This window comes from Pteropus vampyrus, unplaced genomic scaffold (assembly GCF_000151845.1).
Source record: "Pteropus vampyrus isolate Shadow unplaced genomic scaffold, Pvam_2.0 Scaffold236, whole genome shotgun sequence".
Lineage (NCBI taxonomy): Eukaryota > Metazoa > Chordata > Mammalia > Chiroptera > Pteropodidae > Pteropus > Pteropus vampyrus.
Genome location: NW_011889017.1, coordinates 445,409 through 468,024, shown reverse-complemented (window position 1 = coordinate 468,024; position 22,616 = coordinate 445,409). Strand labels below are relative to the sequence as shown.

At 33.5% G+C, this 22,616-nt stretch overlaps 1 protein-coding gene across 1 annotated transcript in view; it reads right to left on the bottom strand.

The window, feature by feature from the left end:
- TNFSF13B (TNF superfamily member 13b) overlaps positions 1-18,475 on the bottom strand; it is a 36,244-nt gene extending 17,769 nt beyond the window's left edge. The window contains exons 1-3 of the mRNA XM_011373927.2: positions 17,910-18,475; positions 17,719-17,806; positions 3,735-3,791 (exon numbers count right to left, since the gene is read on the bottom strand). Of these exons, the coding sequence (XP_011372229.1) occupies positions 3,735-3,791; positions 17,719-17,806; positions 17,910-18,257 (493 nt within the window). The 5' untranslated portion in view covers positions 18,258-18,475. The remainder of the gene's footprint in view (positions 1-3,734; positions 3,792-17,718; positions 17,807-17,909) is intronic.
- Positions 18,476-22,616: the final 4,141 nt, after the last annotated feature.

Here is a 22,616-nt window from a genome sequence, read left to right as displayed (position 1 = left end):
TTGTCAATCAAAAGCTTTAAAGACATACACTACCTGTAGCTACCTGAAGGGATGGCAGGTGGGGGAGGCAGCAGAGCAACAAAAAGCCTGAGAAGGAGGAGGCTAAGAAGCAAGATACTTAAAGGAATAAGGGCTTTGAAGCACTACCACATACACCAAGGAATCTGTAATTCAATATGCATGCACGGAACCAGATGCATGCTCAGTAACGACCTGAAAAAAATCCTAAGACAACACCTCTAGGTGATTTTTGGTCTCTGTACAAGTGGGAGGGGAAGTTAAGGCAACCTGGCTAAATGTTGAAAGAGTGCCCCAGCTCAGAGCCAATCTGCCAAAAAAAGGGGAGTTTTGTTTTGTTTTTTTTTTTTTTTGTATTTTTTTGGTTCTTTTTTGTGATTATTATTAGTGGTTTTTTTGAATCTTTTTTGTGCTGCTTGCTGCGGTGATAAACAACTAATAAGAGGCTTCTTTGGTGACCTCGTAGGAGGAGTACTGTCTTTTTTGCAAAAAAAAAAAAAAAAGCCAAAAAACCCCCACCATTTTTTGAAAATACAATAAACAAATGGACAACTGCCGCCCATAACAATCAATAGCAAATCCTTGGGATAGGAGAAAATATAATTTCTAGACTTACCAATTGTAATACTCATATTGTTCAATTGTTCAAAAGAAAATATTAACAGTTGATTTCTCACTTGAAACCATGTAGGCAAAAGGCAGTAAGATGTCATATTTACAATTCTGAAGGAAGGATCATGTCAGCAAGATGGCAAAGTAAGGAGTCTTACACATCATCCCTCCACAGAAACATTGCGTTAACAATAATATTGGTACCAAAATACCTTAGAGAGAAATTCAGAATCCAGCTAAGAAGCAGAAGCACCTTAGAGGAACACAAACTAAGAAGCAGTCACATTTATATGGGTAAGAAGAGCAATTTCAGTTTACTCACATCAGTCCCTCCCCTAAACAGGATTAATTCAGCACCGAGAACATCGCCTCAGCCCATGATTCTCCCAGGAAAGGATGGTGAGACTGGTGGGTGCACTGGGCCACGTGGCCTCTCAGAGTGCCTTCTGTGGAGCTGGTTTCTATCTTGCCTCATACTGAGCAATGAACAACCAAAAGAGCTTTGTCCCCTGATACAGTTAGAAACAAAGTAAAGGGGAGAGCATGACTGAGTGTGACTGAGGAAAAGCAAAGAACTGATACTTTTCCTCCAGGAGGGAAGAAAGGAAGCAAAGGGGGCCTTGACCCAGCCTTAGAGTCACTAATGACAAACACTGCAGACCAACAAACATGTCTCCCTGTACAAATCAGTCCATGGAGACTGGGACAGGTTGCTGCTTCTTCAAATGCACAGACAACAAAGCAAATCTACAAGGAACATGAAGAATAAAGAAAGCACAACACAAAGAAAGAAAATATATCCCTGGTAAACAACCTGGAAGAAATGGCTGAAATGAGTTGTAAATCACTTTCATGCTAGTGTGAAAGTTAAAAGACAAAAGTATTAAAACGAACTATAACTACAATAATTTGTTAATAGATACACGATATAAAAAGATGTAAATTGTCACATCGATAACATAAAGTGTGGAAAAGGGAGAAGTAAACGTGTAGAGTAGCTGAAAGAATTTAAAGAAAAGAAAAGCCAACCATATGCTGCCTACAAGAGACTCACTAACTTTAAGGATACACATAGGCTGAAAGTGAAGGGTTAAAAAAGAATATTCTATGCAAATGGTAAACAAAAGAGAGATGTGGCTATTTTTATATCAGACAAAATGGGCTTAAAGTTGAAAACTGTCACAAGAGACAAAAAAGGTCATTGTATGATAATAAATGGACTGATTCATCAAGAGGATATAACAAATATACCTGTTACTCAACATTGGAGACCCTAAATATATGAAAAAAATATTAATAGCTCTTATGGGAGAGTAGACAACCATACAATTACAGTAGGAGAATTCAATATCCCATTTTCAACAATGGATAGATCATCCAAAAGAAAATCAATAAAGAAGTAGCGTACTTGAACAACATTACAGACCAAATGAACTTAGACATATATAGAATATTCCATTCTACAGTAGCAGAATATATATTCTTCTTAAGTGCACAAAGAAAATTCTCAAGTATATGAAATGTTCGGGCACAAAATAAGTCTTAACAAAATTAATAAGACTGAAGTCATATCAAGTAACTTTTCCAACCACAATGGCATAGAATTAGAAATTAATAACAGGAGGAAAATTGGAAAATTCACAAATGTGGGGACATTAAATGATGCACTGCTGAACAATTAATGGGTCAGAAAAGAAATAAAATGGTAAATCAAAAAAATCTTGAGACAAATAAAAATGAAAACACAACATATCAAAACTTATGGGGCACAGTAAAGCAGTACTGCTAAAATGTCCACACACATTTATACTTACATACTATTCAAGGCTTGTTGGCATCAAAAGGCCAACCGAAGGGTCCAAAGGGCAAGGCACTCAGATAAGCACCCTTGGATCAGTGGAGAGCAGCCCAACACCAGGAAGATTATAACACTGTGCAATTCATACTCAAAATGGAATAGCAGCTGTATCTTTTTGTGTGATTTACAGCGTTTTTGTTTTTGGCCCAATGTATAAAACAAATCTTTTCCAAGTTATATTTTAAAATTTTTGTATTTGGTCCTCAGGGTCTTCTTCTAACTTAACTTTAATTCTTAGGAAACAGTTTGCTGCCTATTAAAAGTTTCAAGCATATAACTTTGGAAAATGAAGAGCAATAAATAATAATAGATTTCAAATAGTTTAATATTTGTGTTACATTAGAAATAATTAAAGCCACACAGAAAAATACAGATGCAAGACAGCTCTCCTGGGAATCATTACAAAAGTCAATCCAAATTCATTATCTGGACTTGTTTCCTCATTCCTGGTCCCAGCTTAACCTCCTGACACTTCTGAACTCCCTTTGGTGGTTCACACCCCAAACATTCCCCTGCTTTCTTTATTTTTCTCCATAGCATTTAATGTTATCATTCTACATTTAGAAGGTAAATTCCACAAAAGTGAGGAACCATTAGAAGGTAAATTCCACAAAAGTGAGGAACCATTAGAAGGTAAATTCCACAAAAGTGAGGAACCATGCATATTTCAGTCACTGCTAAGCCCCAGTGCCCACACAATAAAGTAACATTGTATATTCTTGACCATTATGTGTAAAATATAAAGCAATAATTTCACATTCAGATTTTTCATAAAATGTTATATTTATTTGTACATATTATATATTTATTAATAAGTTAATTGATATAAGGTGTTTATGATATGTTCAGTTTTATCCATTCTATTATGATTCTACAACCTAATAGGAGAATTAATGTTTGTGAATGAAGATGATCTTGAGGCATTATAGAAGCCAAAATGATTTCTAAATAATAAAACATTGAATTTGTTTTAGTATTGCTTTTGTTTTGTTGTACAGTAATTATTTAAAGTTTCTAAATATTAGTGTCTCTAAGGTAATTCTGTTTTGATATAACATTAGCCTAAGTATTTATTCCCCAATCATTTTGAATAAATTAAGTTTATTATTTTACATCTGACTATAAAAAGTTTTGAGGTAAAGAGTTGATTCAAGATGAAGTTTAAATAGTCTTCGAACTTGAAACTTACAAGTAAATGGACTAGACTTAATTCTAAGTGGAAAAATTACTGGGACTATTATATTACCTTTTCGTATAGTAGGTGTGTCACTGTCTGCAATCAGTTGCAAGCAGTCTTGAGTGACTGAAAAGCAAAAATGTATCATTTTAGTTACTTGAATTGAAGTAAGGGAACTAAGATGACCGAGAACATAAAGCCACAAACCCATCCTTCGGTAACGCCAAATTTATTCTACGTTCTATGTACCCTATATATTGTTCTTAAAGTTATGAAATGTGGCCATGGATTTTTAATATAACTTGAATTTGAAATATAATTTATCCTTGAGATTCATGTTTTAGAAAAATTCTACATGCTGTTGAAATATAGTTAAGTGTATCACCTTTATAGTTTAACCTAACTTCCTTTAAAATGTTATATATAGAAAGTAAAGTTAGTCATTGTCATTTGTTTTTCAAGTCTATCAAATACAAGAGCCTGTTAAACTATCAGATTATTCTAAATCATTTTTTGCTTCAAAATATCTAATAGTAAATAATGACTCACTAGTACTAAAAATGCTACTATTAACATTACAAAAGTAAATATAATTGCTAACATTTATTGAGTAGATATAAATCCATACAAGCTCCCAAAGACCCTAAAATTTATGTACTGAAAACTACATCTTGGAAAGTAAAAATATATTGCTCAGGGACTAAGGTGGAAGGTGACAGGGCCAAAATGTAAGCTACATCTGTTTCACTCCAGAGCCAAAGTTAGGCTTTTGGCAAAATATTTGGACCAAAAAGAAAAAAGAGATAGAGCATCTTTTAAAAATAAAATGGAAGGTTTCCCTGAGACTGTATAATCAATAGTTTCTGGAAAGCCTCAATTCATCTTACATATTACACGTACAGTAGAATATTCCAAAGGATATTCAAGAGAATAAATAACTATTCTGTTAAAGACAAATGCCTTTAGGTCAAATCCAAATGAGTCCACAGTCTGTAGGGAAAAAAGCAAAGCAGTAAATATCTATGAAAATATAAAACATAAACCTAAGCATGCCTATTTTAAATTAAGAAAGTGTTATTTTAGATTTTTTATTATGTAGCAAATGTTTTGTTAAGAATAGAATACTTTAAAAATATGCTTCTCAGTGTATACATTTTAAGAGCTTGACACAGTCAAGAATTTCTGTTTCAGTTAATTAATTGAAAATTTTCTAATATTTAAAACACAGAACAAACATAATAATTATATTATATTCTGAGTGTGCAAATGCATAGGCCTAAAAAGAATACTGTTAAAGAGAGTTATCGCATAATAAAAATCTGTTAAGCAATTTCCCTTGGCATTTAAAGGTGGAAATATAATGTTAAAAATTGCAATTTCTTTATAATCATGAGACTTTTCTAACACATTTTTATGTTAATCTGATCAATTCAACGGGAGTAGAACATTTTGGTCTCCTTTGTGGTTCTTTAATTGCTCTGTAAAACAAAGGTAGCCACGCCTATGTCACAGAGATGCTTTAGTACAGTTATTGCAGTAGACCTTCTGCCATGAAAATATGTAAAAACATAGCAATGGGCAGAAAAATTGTGAATAATGATGCCTCAAAAAAAAGAAGTAACAAAACATCTAAAGCAGCTAAAGTGTGAAGGGCACAACATATAAAATAGCTACATTAAATCTATATTAAACGTGTTTCTATTTTTCTAACAAATACTGCTTAAGAAATTACTGCTTGCCCGGCACTATGATAAATTCTGTGAGGGACCCATGTAAAGCTCTAATCTTTCCTCCAAACAAGAAAGAAGAGGATGTTGAAAAAAGTTTCAAAATTTCCGTCTTTCTTTTGTTATTACATTCACGTGTATATTCTAAAGATTAAATGATAATGTATATGAGACATTAGTATTATATCTGATACATAATAATTGCAAAATTACTCTTGGCTATTATTAGTAGTAGTAGTGCTAAGCATTATTGTCTCTAATAATATCAAACCAAATAAACTAGAAACATAATGGTGACTATCAGAGAATGAAGACCAAATGAAGCTGATAGGCCAAAGAAATACTACAATACATTACTTCCTATTTTAATTAACCCTTTCCCTGATCATTTCTCCAAAACTCCTATAGTAGACTTAACAAGTTCTATTTAAACTGAAAGAGTTTTACCTAAGAAGTGGTGTCCCGACACTATGAAACCAATATAAAAATCTCTGAATTTTAATCTCCGCAGCCTAACTAAAACTTGGTAACGACCTACATGTTGAAAAACAATGGCCTATTCCATCATGCAGTAGCAGAAATCTAACTTTTAGAAGCAAATACGACGTTATGGAGAGAAAAGTTTATTTCAAGAAATACTCTTTAGAAAAGAAACGAGATAACCAAATGACAGTTCAATAACAGTATTTGAATTATACTCACTGAAGCTTGTGGTATTCATTAATTTTCCTTATTCCAGAGCAAGTCACTGGGCTTTTCAAGATGTTTTGTTAAAAGTAAGAACAGAACTTTCATTATATGCTGTTCAGGTCCCATCAACCTTATCGGTGTTATTTAACTCTCCACATTTCTATTCTTCCTATTTAGGAAATTTGTTATCTATTATCAACTTATCTCCAGTTCAGCATTTTAGGACTCTCCTATTCAACAGAGATCTGATCTTAGACTATAGATTATTGCTCACAAAATGTGGGCCAAAAAAGAGCAATATTACTTTTCGATAGCTCCCAATAACATAGATATCCAACCACAAGAGTTTTGAGCATGCATAGTCTAATGTAAGAAACATAGTATTGATAACAGTTGTAATGTTAATTGATTGTGTTTGGCTTTCATAAGTCTTTCACACATCTTTCCTTCTACTAAAATTGAAGAGAAGTATACAAGAGTTTGAGAATAGTTTATTTTTTTAACTAAGCAAGGCAATACCATACATTAAAACCTTTTGTGTCTGATGGGGAGATACATATTTCTAAATATATATATATGTATATATTTATTATATACTGATGTGAAAAACATGAATAATTAATCTCAAGTACATTTTGACAGCATAAAAAATTTACACATACTATCACACTTTGTGTAAAATATTTCTCAAAACAAAATATTATATTGATGACAAAAACAGTTTAAAAAAGAATTTATAAAATAAGAACTTTTATAACAAAAATAATTTGCTATTACTCAATATTTGACATAAATCCAACCAACTTCACAATTAGAATAGCATTTAAATATGTTCTATGACAAAATATTTTGAATTTGAAAACTACATTCTTAAGTGTAATGTTCAAATACCATTTAATCAAGAAAAGAGATTTGAAAGCTTATGAGATTGCTAATGTCTGTTGTATTGTTTTCTGTACTGGAAATAACCCTTTCAAACTGGAATCTAGTTGATTATACCTAATTTCAACAAAGCTAAATCTAATATAAACTGCCACAAATAATGCAATTATTGCAGATTATGCATGGTTCCCACGAAAAACAGAGCTTTTCCTATTACATTTGCCCTATCCCTCTGCACTACTTCTTCATTGTTCTTCTCACTAATCTGGCCGGAAAAGTCTAATTAGGAGAAATCCCTTAAAGATCTAATATTGACCTAATGCAGGGCATAGGTTAATGAAGAAATTGAAGAAAGCAAACATTGCTTTCGGATAAACATTCCTAATGGAATGGGAATACAAGAATTTAGGTGTGGAAAACTGGATTATAAAGTTTTATTTGATCAGTGATAAGCAGTTTGCTTGGGTGGTTACTTATGAAACCAGTAAGAGTTGAGAGAGTTTTAAAAGAATTTCTAAAGAGCTAAATTGAGAAGTTTGTACTTGACCTACTAAAAAACAGGAAAGAAAAAAAGGAATTCTTAATCCTGAGAGGGGCCTGTCTGATACATGTTGATCACAAATATTTTTATGTGTAGAATGAGTTGCCCTAAAGGAAGAATGAAAGCAAAATTTCAGCTGTTGACTGGTATTATAATGATTTGGTTGGTCTCAAATGAAATTATATAACTAGAGATTCCAAGATAAATTGTGAAAAAAATGTATATTTTTATGACTAATGACTATATGTGTTTGAAGAAGAATTAAAAACTATTTTTTTTCAAGTTTTCAATTCTGGAGAATTCAAAAAGATAGCACTATAATGGCCTGGGGAAGTAAGAGATGGGTGGTAGTTTTTTGAAGGCTGGAAAGAATTTGATAAAATAAAATAGAAGTAAGTATAGCTAAAAGAAGTAAAGAAAAATATATGAATTGAAGATTTTCTATGTGTGTATTTAAATATAGAGAGTTTTAAGCATTAATTGTAAGGTACCACTCACAATATGTCCTATGCCTAAAGCAATGTAGGATATCTAAAATAGTAGCCTTTTGTATAGCTTCATAAGCACTAAAAACTTAAAAAAATCCAAAAACAAAAAACAAAAAACACCATTTCCATCTAATCGTAAAATTTAATTTTACAGTTGGTCAAATATTTTAATTTAAAATTACCAATTTTATAGTTGAGTCATCATCCCCACAGAATATTTTTTTTTGGTCATGACTTCTTTGCATTATTTTAGAATATTTCTCTTTATTAATCACGTATATTCAGAAGTCACTGGCTATCAGTAACTTATCAGCGAAGAATATTAGCTTCATGATGCAATGTATAAACATGTCTGAAGTCAAAGAAGGTAAAACCAAAAATGAAAATAGACCTTAGTGTCTTGAGAAATGTAACAATAAATTGCACAACTGGCTGTTACATCTTCAACTTCCCCTTGGACATCTCTGTCTGGATGTCTAGTGATACCTCAAGTTTTATATGCCCTAAATCTATTTCTTTATTTTCTTCACACACTCACTTCTTATTTCTTCTCTATTTTCTTTCTTAGTGTATATAGTACTATCCTCTGAGTCGCCCAAGGTAGAAACTTTATAAACATGCCTGATTCTTTCCTCCTCAATCTTGAAATTCAACTAATAATCAAGTTTTAATATTTTGAATTTTTAACATTGTTAAATTTATCTCATTAAACAATTATACTGAGCACTATATTTATGTCATGTGTTATGCTAGAGATAGCAAACATTAAGAGGGAGGCCCACAATTCCTACCCCCATGGAGTATACAATATAGTAGAAAGGACAGACATGAATCAACATCATAAAAACTGAATTAAAATTGCACTTGTATGAGAGATAGAGTGCACGGTCATTTGATTAGATCAGGTTGAATCAGAAGGCTTCAATGAATGTTGACACTTGAACTGAAGAAGGAAGAAGGAGATAGGAACATTCAAGACTAATAGTCGTGAGTATATAGAAAGGCTATGTTGGAAGGAGAGAGCAAGTACAGCTGAGAGGGAGAGAGAGAGACAGAGGGAGGGAGAGAGAGAGAGAGAAAGAGAGAGAATGATAAAAATGAGGAGCATGGTATCCTATGTTCAAATCTTTACTCTCATCGTTTTTGACAATTACATTAGCCTACCAAGTTGGGCTTATTTTCTTTTCTACGATTCTTAGTCCATCGGTTGCATTTCCTGCAGAATTATTTCCTAAACTGAAATTTTATTTTGTCTTTCTAATGTTTATAATTCCTTCCATGGGTTTCTTTTGCACACAAAAATCAGGTCTACTTCACAGCCTCATGAACGCTACACACCCACCCAGGTGTACTTAAACACACGTTCTTGGAACAGGAGGTCGTCTTCATGATTCCATGACTATGTATCTGCCATTCCCTATGGCTAAATAGTCCTCATCTTTCCATGTGGTGAAAGCCCATTCATCCTTCAGGGCTCAGATAAAATATCAACTCTTTCCCTGATTCTTCTAGCTAAATATTTGATCCCATTATACTTTGTACAGACATCTATTGGCATACATTCATTACACATACTAATGGTTTCTTTGACTGTCCCTCTCCCTAGACTGTGTGTCACTTGATGTTAAGAACCATCATTTACAAATTTTCACAATGTCTGGTTTGCAGCAGACTCAAAATTTTTAAATCTGTGGAACAATTTAGAAAAGAAAATAAACATCATAACATCCAAGCTTTCCAAATAATTCTTTAAAAATCCATTGTTACATTCAACTTTATAAACTTGTTAATTTAAATTGATGCTTCAGGAAAAATATGTTCCATAAATTAAAAATAAATATCTCCATGATATCTAGACCCTCTAGAAATAAATCTTTGGATCCATGGTTATATGAAAAACATTTTCCATAATAAATAATCATCAATAAGTTTTTGAGTTTTCATCCATAGAACTGTAGTATGCTATCATATTTTTTATAGTAAATGGTTGGATATTATTTCTTTAAAATTTCTTACTCTGTTTCCCAGAAGCTCTAGAGCAGCAGATAGAAAAGAAAAAAGGATGAATTTATGTGTGACTTCACAACCAGCGTCAGAAGCTATCACAAAGCAGTTATTTTCACTTTCTCCATTTCAAACAATCTAGTCATAGGCGGAGGAGAAGGAAAGGAAAGCCTGAACTTCCAAAACACTTCGATCAATCAGCACTTGCAAAAATCCAAAAATTCAGAAGAGTAAAGGGATAATGTCAAGGTGTTAGCATGTTATGTCTCTTGCACCTTCTAAAATAAGGCATCGTCTTGTTTTTTTTTTTTCTTTTTAATTTCCTGTTTTATTATTCTTCCCATACCCTAGGATACATTCCCCTCACTAAAATTTACTCCATCTTCAAATCCCAGCTTAGCTCTTCTCCACTATGGATAACCTTTCAGTCTGTGATCTCCACTGCTAACATTCTGTGATTCCATAAGTAAATGTCCCTCTCAATGGCAATAATATTAATAATAGTCTAGGCCTCTACAGAATCTAATAATTTTTTTCAAATCTGGTATCTTACTTGAACATTAAGCATATACAGCTTGCATAATCGAAAAAACTCAGAACTTATAGTCAATAATGAATTCACTCGTTCTCAAACCAATTAGCTGTTTCAATCAGGAGGCTGACATATACTTCTGAAATAAATTTTCTTATCTAAATATTGAAAATAACAATATCTATTTCAGAGTGCTTTTGTGAGAATCGACCAGAGTCATAATTTACATGTACTTTGTAAAGGCTAAAGAGCTTGTTTATTTTATTGTTATTTCATTATTATCTTGAAATTTATATTCATTTTGTTTAATTTCTCTAAATATTTATTTAGCTTGTTGAGAGGAGGAACTGATTATGTCTGGGCTTCATTCTCTCATCTAAAATAAAGACAATAATGCCAACCTAATAGAGTTATTGAGAGTGTAAATGATATCATAGATCAACAGGGCATAACCCAGAGCTTGCACATGGAACATACCCAATAACTTAGTTTCTCTCTTCTCTTTTCTGTATATTTTGGATTGTCTACCTCAGAGCTTTGCATAGTGGCCGTTTCCTCTATTTTGAGGAAAATATGTTTCTTCTCTAACTCTTCAGAAATGGGTATGCCCTTTAAAAGAAAATCCCACCACAATAAAAGAACAGCTGCCCAATGCAGTTCTTTTAAGTAGGACTTGACCTATAAAAAGCATAAGTAAATATTAAAACTAATATAATCTATTCCTATAGAATTATTAATGAGAACACATCATTCAATATTATGAACTTATGTGTAAAGTACCTATGCATGTCTGCAAATTTTTTTAAAAAATTCAAAGTATAAAGAATTATTGAGCTTTCAAGGAAAAGATAGAAAGACTTACCCTGGCTTCCCTATTTGAAATAGCAACACATCCCTTCCTCACCCTCCATCACTCCATCACATGGTTGATCCTCTTAACCCTGCCCTAAAATTTTCACTTATTCAATATATTTGCCATTTTCAAGTATAATAATTTACTCAGTTTTGTTTATTGATTATTTTTTGTGTCTTTCCACCTCACTGCAATGTAATCTCTGGTAGACAGAAAACTTTTATCTGTTTTGTTTTCTGATCAATACCTAATAACTAGAAAAATTCTTGGAACCTGGCAGGCTTGCAGAATATGTGGAAGAGATGCAATACGACTCTTGGCTGCATTGATTGACTTGTTTCCTAGCTTTTCTGTTTCCCAAAACTTTAAACTTGACAAGAACAGGGTTCAAAGATTTGGTTGTCAGGTCACTATTTTCACTTTAAATGCTTTTTTGGAAATTGAACAGAAGCCAGCTCTTGCAACACTGAAAAAAGAGTCTCTCATTATTGAAGCAAGGAGAAAAAAAATAACAGTCATGGAAGATTCTGGTCAAAGATCACCATGACAGCAGCCAGCTGTTTCTGTTCTAGGAAAGAACACGCCCTTACTGGGTAAGAAGCTCCAGTTAGCCTAATTTTGGTACAAACTGGATGGTTGAGTTCTACATTTTATGCTTTCAACATTCATTTTATAGCCTTGTTATTTACCGCTAAGCTAGAAATGCCAGTGAAACAAAGGCTGGACATTACAGACCCCTCAGATATCCCATCTTCCCTTGCAAAGAAGATGAACTATTAATTTCAAGAAAGAAGACTCAGAAATAATATTGATATTTTTACTTTTAACAGCGAAAAGTGTTTACCCAAGAGAAATACTTAAGTTACGGTATTAGGTGTTCATTTATGTGCACTATATTCAAAACTCTCATTTAAAAAACTGTTAAATACCATGTGGTGTCCTAGATGGTTCCTGGGACATAAAAAAGATATTAGTGGAAAAACTGGTGAAATTCAAATAAAATCTGGAGTTTAGTTATTAGATAAGTCCCAATACTGATTTCTTAGTTGAGAAAAAGTTACCATGGTAATTAAGATGTTAACATTAGGGGAAAATGGATAAAGGATATATGGCTACTCTCTGAACTATCTTTTCAACTTTTCTAAAATAATTCTAAACTAAAAAATTTATTTTACAATGAAGAAAAGTAACAAAGTAGATCGGTCAAAACCTTATAATAAATATTTAGAAGATAAAATTTGTGCATTTTTTTCGCCTCTCTTGTTCTTACATTCCTTTGAATTGTTCATGTTTTCACCACTATTTTACTATTATAATTGAGACAAGTATAATAAACATTATCAAAAATAATTTTTGTCCTTCTATGACCTATAACACATTATTATTTCTAATAACTTTTAAATTTCCTACTGAATAACAAGGGAGAAAATACTAAGGTCACCTGATTTTATTAATAAACCGTTTTAGTTCAATAGGAATCCATATAAAAGAATTCATTTTCTTGCTGGACTCTAAAGATGCTTATCCTTAGGTTTTTAAAATGAATAGATTTATAATTAGGTGAGGGTACAAAACAAGAGTCATCATGATACCATTTGTGAAGAAATTTTAATGAGTAATATTTTAAAGCCATATCACTTTAGTTATTATTTTACAATTGGGAATATCTCCAAATACACTTTGTGGGCTTAAAAGTGAATATTTGGCTAATACGAGCCATTTGGCAATTCTTTGATCCTGGATTTCCCCACATTTCTGTTTGTTATACTATAATCAGAAATTATCTTATGAAACATGAAACTTAATAAGACTCTCATTTCAAACACAACATAATTAAGAAAAACAAAACTGGAGCCAAAGTAGCAAATTTTAAAATTGAGTAAAAGCATCATATACCCTTCGGGGGGCTGGAAAGAGTAGCAAGGGGCATGTGGGCTGCTGGTGGTCTCTTCATCTACTGCTGTCAATTTATGAATATTCATCAAGCTGTATCCATAAGATATGTGTCCTTTACCATATTTAAATAATACTTCAATTAAAATTAAAAACATTAAATAAAACCAGAAATCCATGAAATGGCAGTTAAAGAGGTTGCTGAATGTGAGAGCTTCCCCATGACTTTTTAGCCCAAATTGTGCCTGACCCTGGTGCACCAAGAGGATCTGAGGCAAGGTGTTCCTAAATGCTCCCCATGACTCTAGACTTGTGATCAGGCCTATTCTTTGGTTAATTAGTTATTTTAAATGTCATGTTAAAAAATTGCATAAGATGGCCTCTAAAGTGAGACCTGAAACATGAGAATTTCCCTCCACAAAATGATGCCAAATCATTTCTAAATCATTCTATCTTACTTCGTATTGAGCCCAAAATCAATTAACAAATATTCATAGAATACCTACTGTGTGCATGTGTCATGATGAATATACAGAAGGAGAAAAAGTGGCCAAATCACAGAAGTCTCTACTTTTTAGTTGTACAGACAGTTGTACAACTAAAAAGACAGCCTTTCTAGCTGATATGTAATAAGTACCAAATACTGATGCAATACTAGGCTTGCTGGGTGCTGGTGAGGTAGGGCTTTTTAGCTTAATACACTGGAATTTACTTATAAATTGAATATACACACAATAAAATTGAAGTGGCTGGTAAAATTGTGTTGGATTTATAGAACGTAAGACTAGAGAACATTCTGGTGTGTTATTTACCAATTTTAGCTATGAACCTTTTTGACATAGTTATGAAATGATAGCACATTATCATTGAAGAATATATGTGGAAAGCAGAGTATTCTAGAAAAAATCTAAAATAATATTATAAGTATAAATCTATAAGGATGTTTATGTGGCTTAAAAAAAGCATGAGATCCAATGCTGTATCATTTATAGAAAACTGTACATTTTTACAGTTTAAAAAGCTATATGAAAATGCTAAGACTCCAAAACAGCAACAAAATCTTTTAAAATTAACTTTGAAAGAATAGTGAAACCTACATAAGAAAAACTATGTCTTATTGGGAAATTAAAATTTGATATTAATAGAAATATTTAACATTTTTGAATATATAAATTAAAGCATTCATTTTCTTCTGCAGAGTTAGCTTTAAATTCCAACAAAAATGTCAATGGTTCTAAAACACATAGGCAAAAATTAATAAATGAGAACATAAATGAATACTTCGAAAGTAAAAGAGACAATATCAAGTTTTTGAGTCTTATTGAAAATGAATCAGAATAACTAGAATGGAAATGATAACCAAAGAAAGCTGCATAGATTCAAACTGCATAGAATTTTCTCAGTTCCAGAAAAAGACCCTATCAAATAACAACGACAAAATCATAGAGTTTCAATAACCTTCTTGAGTATAGACACATCAATTTTAGAGTAGTATTAAACAAAGTAGAAATTTTTCCTGCACAAAAGGATAGTAGTGTCTAGAACAACATTCAAGCTAATTTTATTGACAACAGATAGCATATATTACCTGTCACTAAGGCTCTCATCTTTAAATATTCCATCTCAGATCAATGAATGTTATAAGTATATCTATCTATCTATCTATCTATCTATCTATACTATATACATATATTATGCACTATATATGAGATATATACTATACATATTATATACTATACAGATATAGTATATATACTACATTAAACATTTATAAAAATTTGAGGCAAACCAAAATAATGACAGTCGTGATTACATAAGAACTGTAGAAACAGTAAATTTTGATTCACTTGGTTAGAACTTTCTGTTGTTCTCCAAACTTTCTAAAAATTGCAAATTATCTGGGGAAAATTTTTCATCAGTATACAATTTTTGGATTCTATAAAGACACAAATATGTAAAAATATACACATAAAAATTTTAAAATATTAGTAGAGGATATGTGGGAAAGTGAGCCTCAAGCAGTTATTGATTTCTTACTCATTTCTTTTCTTCTTAAATTTGATGTAATGAGCCTATATCATCTTTGCAATAGTAAAGTTAAGGTTTATTTTTAAAACTAAAATTTAGAGGCAGGGAAATACTAGTAGAGAAGATTGAAGAAGATTGAGGCATCCTGACCCTACTAGATAGCTCATTAAATTACAAAATTACTTAAAGTATTTTATTTAATACAGATAACCAGAATGATAAAACAATGAAAAAAGTCTCAACATGGATTCAATTATACATGAGGAACTTAAGATAATACAGTAAGCTTTCCAATAGAAACAAGTTAAAAAAAATCTGCTAATAAATTTAATTGAGATATTTAGCAACAGTTTGGAAGAAAAAAAAATAGAAGAAAGGGGGATTTAAAAGCTAGTATGACATCATCTGTGAAAGTAAATGCCGAAAAGATTAATGAGTTAAATATCTAACTAGAACGTCAAGTTAGAAAAGAGTCAAATTAGCAGAGAATAGAATGCCTGTTTAAGAGGTTATGAACAAATATATTTTTCCTTTAGTTGTATGAGTGAAAATCAAAAGTAAAAGCTATCACATTAAAATAAACAGATACAAAATCTTTGTAAAAGTTTAGAAAAACAGCAAAATATTATAAAAATATTTACATCAAAATTTGGATATACAATTAATATGCCTAATATAGAGTTTGCTCAAAATTATAAAAAAAAATAGGAGAGACAAATGAGACAAGTTGAAAATAAAAAAAATTAACAGAAGATAAAAAAGTTATCAAATTATGTAGAAAGAATTTAATTTTTATTTGTAAGCAAGCAACAAATTAAATTTGAGATACTGCTTTACGACTACTAAACTAACCAAATTAAATTTTAAAAAGACTGGAAAACTTGTGCAATATATTTTTAACTGCATGTATTTATAACTCATTTTGAAAGCTATACAGCAATAGGTAGCAGGGTGATAAAGATGCTCATCCTTTTTAGCTCAGAGAGTCCATCTATGGAATTTATATTGAAAATTTAATTCCTCAGAAACAGAAGAGATCTGTACAATAATTTTGACGTATTCTATTATAGCAAAACAACAAATTGGAAATGATTATGTTAAATAATTATATGATGGATAAGCTAATATAGGTATGTGAGAATTACTTAGAAATAGGGAAAAATGTTTATTGTATAATAATAAATGAACACAAAAATATGCTGTATTTTTTCAATTATGTAGAAAATAGGATGCTAAAATGCAAAATGAGAAAATAATTGATATGTTAAATTATAGTAGAAATACGGATGTTTCCTAGTTTAATAGTGTTTAAACCCAATTTTTTCTGATAATTGGCACAAAGATATGATAATCAGATAAAAATAGTTTTATAAAATAAAATACATTTCTTATGAATAAGGCATTTAGTGAAAGGTAAGTTCACAGAGCATCGTGTGCGTGTGTGAGACAGAACACCTGTCTCTATGTCTCTCATGCACTTCCCTTCAGAAGTATACATAAATATATATATAATTACACTGTTCTGTTTATCTCACAGTCACTGTGAATATTAAAGGAAATAGTAGGTGTGACAATACTTATCCTAGTACATGCTTGCCTGGCACATTTTAGGAGCTCAAAAAATATCCTTTAATATAAAAGGGGAATAATGTCAAGGATTTGTTAAATTGTGAAATTAGTAAATGCAGTGCAAATGCTCTTCTTCATTTTTGGAATAAAGGATATAGAATTGAGCATTTTGGGAGGCCCCACCAAATCTGAGGTTTCAAGAATCTATAAAATTCTGCAGAACAAGTGGAACATGAAGATACGCAGAAACCACTAAAGAACAACAAGGTTATGAATGTGTGGATCTCCTGGAAAAGCACACATTAAAGAAAAACTTTAAAATTAGTGTGTATGTGTGCATAAAATAAACTTATTAAAGCAAGAATCAAAATAAAGCGCAAACATACACCTGCTCCTGCTATGATCCTCACTTGGTTTCACAGGATACGATGCACACTCAGAAAATGTTTATCTTTAGCTGACTTTCTGTGACCCTGGTAGACAAACCCTAATTCTACACTAACACGCAGTGCTTTTCTTCTGAAGTGCTGGATAATGCTTCTGACAGAGGAGTGAACTATCTATTTGAGGAAAAATATGTTCCCCCTTTTCTCCCTCTATACTTAAAGTATAGCACAGACCTATACTTCTACCCACAAAATTTGCTCTTTGGAGGACCAAACGTGCTGTGCAGCTGATTAAATCTGCAAGGGCTCCAGCTTTGCTGTAAAGCCACATCTGTTTAGACTGTAAATTTTGTAGTCTCTAGGTTATGTCCACCTCTCGCTCCCCCAAACCAGTGCTATCCTCCACACCTATGAACACTGGGATCCCTGACTGCTAAATGCTTCCGTGCCCAAAACGTACCTGTTTCTTCTGAACCCAGAGTGGCACGCTTATTCCTGATACTTTGACTGGAGTTGCTTTCTCCTGAAGCTGGTGGTGCAAAGATCTCCTAAGAATAGAAAATATCCAAGTTATGGCAAAAACATCTGAGGTGGGGGAGGCAGCATGGCGAGGAGAACTGTGCCTGGAGGCTGCAGCTGCTGCAAACTTACTTTCAGTGCGGAGGTGGCAGCTGGAGCTTCCTGCACAGCTGCCCTGGGGGCTGCTGCTCCCCCCTGAGGAGGGCCTGGAAGCTGCTCAGCCTGGTGCTCGTGCAGTTCTGCCCGGAGGCTCCCCAGCTCCTCTTGCAGGGTGGCCACCCTGCAGAAAGACACCACCGTGAGGCAGCAGGACACCAGGGCCAGCAGTAAGGTCATGGCCAGCAGCGTTCCATCTTTGGAGACTCGGACAGAGGGATTTTCTTTCTGGGGGAGGATAAAGACACACTCCTTCAGTTTCATTTCTTCTCTTCTCTTAAGACAAGAAAGGCGTGACTGCTCCCGTTCTGTGGAGTCAACCATTTCACTCCTTGAACTTTGAAGGTTCGGGTCTTTAGAATAAGTGACCACAGGGAATGGATAATTTCCTGTTATCTGTTTGTTGATGTTCTACATTGACTCCATCGCCCAGCTCGACTCTTGCCCTCAGGAGAATTCTCCTGAATTTTCTTCTCCCTGCCCTGCTGCATCTCTGCCCCTACTGAACGATAGGTCTTCCTGGCATTCGCCCGTCTAGTTGATTGCTCAATCAGTCTTCCTCATTTCACTTTCAGTTTTTGTAAGAATTTTAATGGCATCTCAAAACACTCACACACAAACGAGCCCTTTAAAACTATTAATTTGATGGAATTTGGATTTGAATCAGCACACTTGAGAAGATTTCTAAGCTAAACCGGTGTTTAAGGAGCTCCCTCTTTGGCATCATGAGACAATTGGGTCTGCTTGGGGCCACGTGGCTTTGCAGGGAAGAGGAAAACTAACATTAAACTTCCTGCTGTTGTAATAAAAATAATTAATGTGAAGGTCAGATAAGCTAAGTGCTTTAGTATTGAACTGTACTCAGCTGGAGAGTGATTTATTAACAAGTAGGAAATAAAATGAAGTGTCCCTTCAAAGGAGGCCCCGAAGTCCTCTGGGGAGAATTCTCTTTGTTATATTAGCAATGTAATAAAAATAATGTGACTAAATTTTGCAAACCTATTTAGATACGATACGAGGTGGTTTCCTTATATGCGGGGGAATACATTTTGAAGGAAAAGCTGTCATCTTTTTCTTTCTGGGACTCACTGCTGGGGAGTCAGTTACCCACAGGACAACTCATCTTGAGTAAAGGTCTCACCTGTGCTGTTCCCACTTCTGGAGCTTCAAGTCCCTACTCAGTCTGACCCTCTTTTGAGGAGAACTGGCCTTATCTCCAGCTCCAGGTGCCTCGGTCCCACCTTTAACTGCCCTTTCCCGAAAGCGCCTCATTGCACTAGTGCATATCAGATTGACGCTGCGCCGATCTAACATGGATACAAAACTACCTGACTCAACCCATGGTTTCAAATCTCTGTTGTTGGAGTTGGTGTTGCTACAAGGACATCAATCTTGCTTTGTTTTGGTGGCCATTCTCTGATTTCTGGCTGCTTTGCCCCTAATACCTACATGTCATATCACACTTTAACAACTGAGTTACCGAGTACTTGCCAAGGCCTGGCTAAGGAAGACTCCCCTGGGTGCTAAGACTGTAGAATATTAGCTGGATCTCACCCCACATTTCTATGCCATCTTTAAAAAGAAAGTTACTTACATTACAAAAGTAATGTAAGTAAAAGTAAGGGGTCCAGAGCCAGGGTACAAATCCTGGCTCTTCCCTTGGTTCTCTTTGAGCAAAATACATAACCTCTCTGTGATTCAGTTTCTTTGTCTGTTAAGTGAGATGATAACTATCCCTGAGAATTGTAATGAGGCTAACAGGAATGTAGAACAAACTATATTTAAGATGCTTCCATTTTTCATTCATTTTTATTCATTGCATTCATTACATGAAATATTTTTCATTATTACACACAGTACCACAACAGACATCTTTGTACATGTCTCCTTGTAACAGCTGCAAGGGTTTCCTGCTGAAGAGTAGGCACATTTTCACCTTTACCAGGCGTCACCGAGTTACCCTTCCACGGTTCTCATTTCCTCATTGTCTCACTAAATTGATTCCATCAGACTTATTCATTCTTACCTATCAGGATTTTTATTTTTTCCCTTTGTGTCTGCAAGTTCCAAGACTTTTTAAAATGATTTTTAAAAACTTAAAGAAAAAAAACCTTTAAGAAATTTTAATGATTATCTTGGTCCTCCAAATTAGCTATTCTCTAATCTCTCAGGTGAAAGTCTTGTTCTATTAGTCCGTGTGCAAATTCTTTTGTGTCAGACATCATGTAATTCAAGTCTTTTATCACACTCCTTGTTTCCATGTCAATCAGGATGATAAATACTAGATAACATTCTATTTTTTTTTTTAAAGCATTGGTTCGGGGATCGTATTAAACCCTTCTGACTGAAAGTAATTGAAACTCATTCAGCTTATATGTGTGTGTATTAGTATTACCTAAAAACATGTAGAAATTAAAGAAGGCAAGGCAGTGCTAGAAACCAGCTACTCTCTTTTTAAATTCAGGGTGCAACCATTTCTTCTTTGTGAATCAACATTCTTCCGCTTCCGACAGGCCACTTGTCCCTGTAATCTGCTGTAAACTTTCTGAAGACAGAGGGCATGATTTGATTGCTTTAAAGAAATTACCTCTGCCTTTGGTGCTCTATTGGACAGAGATCTTCATGCCTGACCATCTCAAGAGAGAGCCACTGACCAGCCTACACGCAGGCCACTTTAAAATAAGTGCCCCATCTTAGATCGAGCAGTGGGCAACCGTGAGCATTGAGAGGGCTAGTGTTTCCTCACAAAAGGCAGCAGGGAAGCCTCCCCCTGACCCAGACATGGGGCAAGCATGGGGCAAGCGGTCATTACCATTTGCGTGTCCTCCACAGTGATCACGCAATTAAATATCTCTGAAGACAGGTAGACAACTAAGTCGCATTCATGTGTTCTCGAATGTCTTATTAGAGGAACAAAAGGAAGTTATTACTCCATAAATCAAGGATCTGTTTCCTGCGGAGGAAATGCTTTGACAATAATTCAACTGAAATTCCGTTAAACTAATAGCATGTCCATATTCACGGAATAACACACCAAACCACAAGTTTATTTAGGGAGGAAAAGCTAACACACCTGAGCCACAGAGAGTTCTCCATCAGTATTTAGTTACTTTTTACCTGCTTCTTTTTCTCAACTGGAATGTAAAACATTCTCCTGTAATATAGCTGCACCAAATTTAATAAATAAATTGAGATGCCATGATCCTTGTCCCATCCACTTAGGGGTGAGCAGTTAAGAACATGTGAGGGTACCTTTGAAAAGAATTTAAGTTATGAGTCTATCCAAGGCACTAAACCACAGCATAAAACATCTACTCTTTGACTCCCTGTTTCTTATATTGACAACCTCAAAAATCTTCGACAAGCCTAATTATAAACTTCTGGCTTAATTGTATTATGAAAAATTAGAAAATTTGGAAAATCTCTGATATACCCTTTTCTTTGAGGAAAAAAAGTATGTTACACAAGGATTTAGACAACTCAAGCATGGAGTCAATAGCTCTTCCAGATATACTGATGTCCCTAAAAACAGATCTAGGTAGAAATGGCTTTCTAAAGTGTTCAGAATGTGGAAATAGTTTGATACCAATAATTATTACATTTCAGAAAAAAAATTATGTGGTTTTCTGGTGGGGATACGTAGTAGGTGGTTATTACAGTTACAGCAAAACTTGATTTGGAAGGCTAAATATTAATTACCCTGTATAATTTAACTGTAAAATAATGATATGTTTTTAAAATTAGATAATTCTGGTCATTTCTTATACAAAAAAAATAGTGTCAGTGATTGGCAATGCTGATCTTTCTTAATACTTATGTTAAAAAGAGGAGTGTGTATGCATTTATTGGAGCTTAAGTTTTTTCACTGTTGAAAAAAAATATGCCTTGGTAAGAACTCAGTATTCATTTGTGACTGTGTTCTCAATTTGTTGTGTAACTGCTTTCAGATTTAATGCTCTTGAATAATGGTGTTCATTGAAGTGTATTTTTAAGAAATTTCTGTTTGACAACAGTATGGTGGTTACCAGAGGGAGCAGGATGGGGGAGATTGAAAAGAGTAAGGGGGGGCGGTGTTAAATATATGGTGTTGGAAGGAGACTAAACTTTGGGTGAGTACACAATGCACTGTACATATGATGTATTATAATAGTGTACATTTGCAACTTCTATAATCTTATTAACCAATGTCACTCTGATAAATTTAATAAGGAAATAAAGTCAAAAAAATTATTTATTCAATACCATTTTCAACTGAAGTGCAATTTAGTCATTCCTTACCTTCATAATACTTACATGATAATATTTTCATCAGTATTAAGATGGATATATGTCAGTCAATGCGATTATCTACCTATTTCATACACATGAATGGATTTTTCTAACTTACATATGCAGACACACAGAATACACACTGACACACAGGAACACTCAAATAATAACTGGTTAGATTCAACCACCTCAAAAACAATGGGAGAAATGACCCTGTATAACTTAACTACAGATCCATGCAGAAAATATCACATGAAATTCTCTCTGCCTTTAAAAATTAATACAACAAAATTTACTTACTTGAAATCTTTCTTATTGAATATGAGAAGTAAAATGATAGAGGTTAGGAGTATGGATTCTGAAGTCAGACAAGTCTGTATGCCTAACTTTGTTTCACCATCTTAACAAATTCTT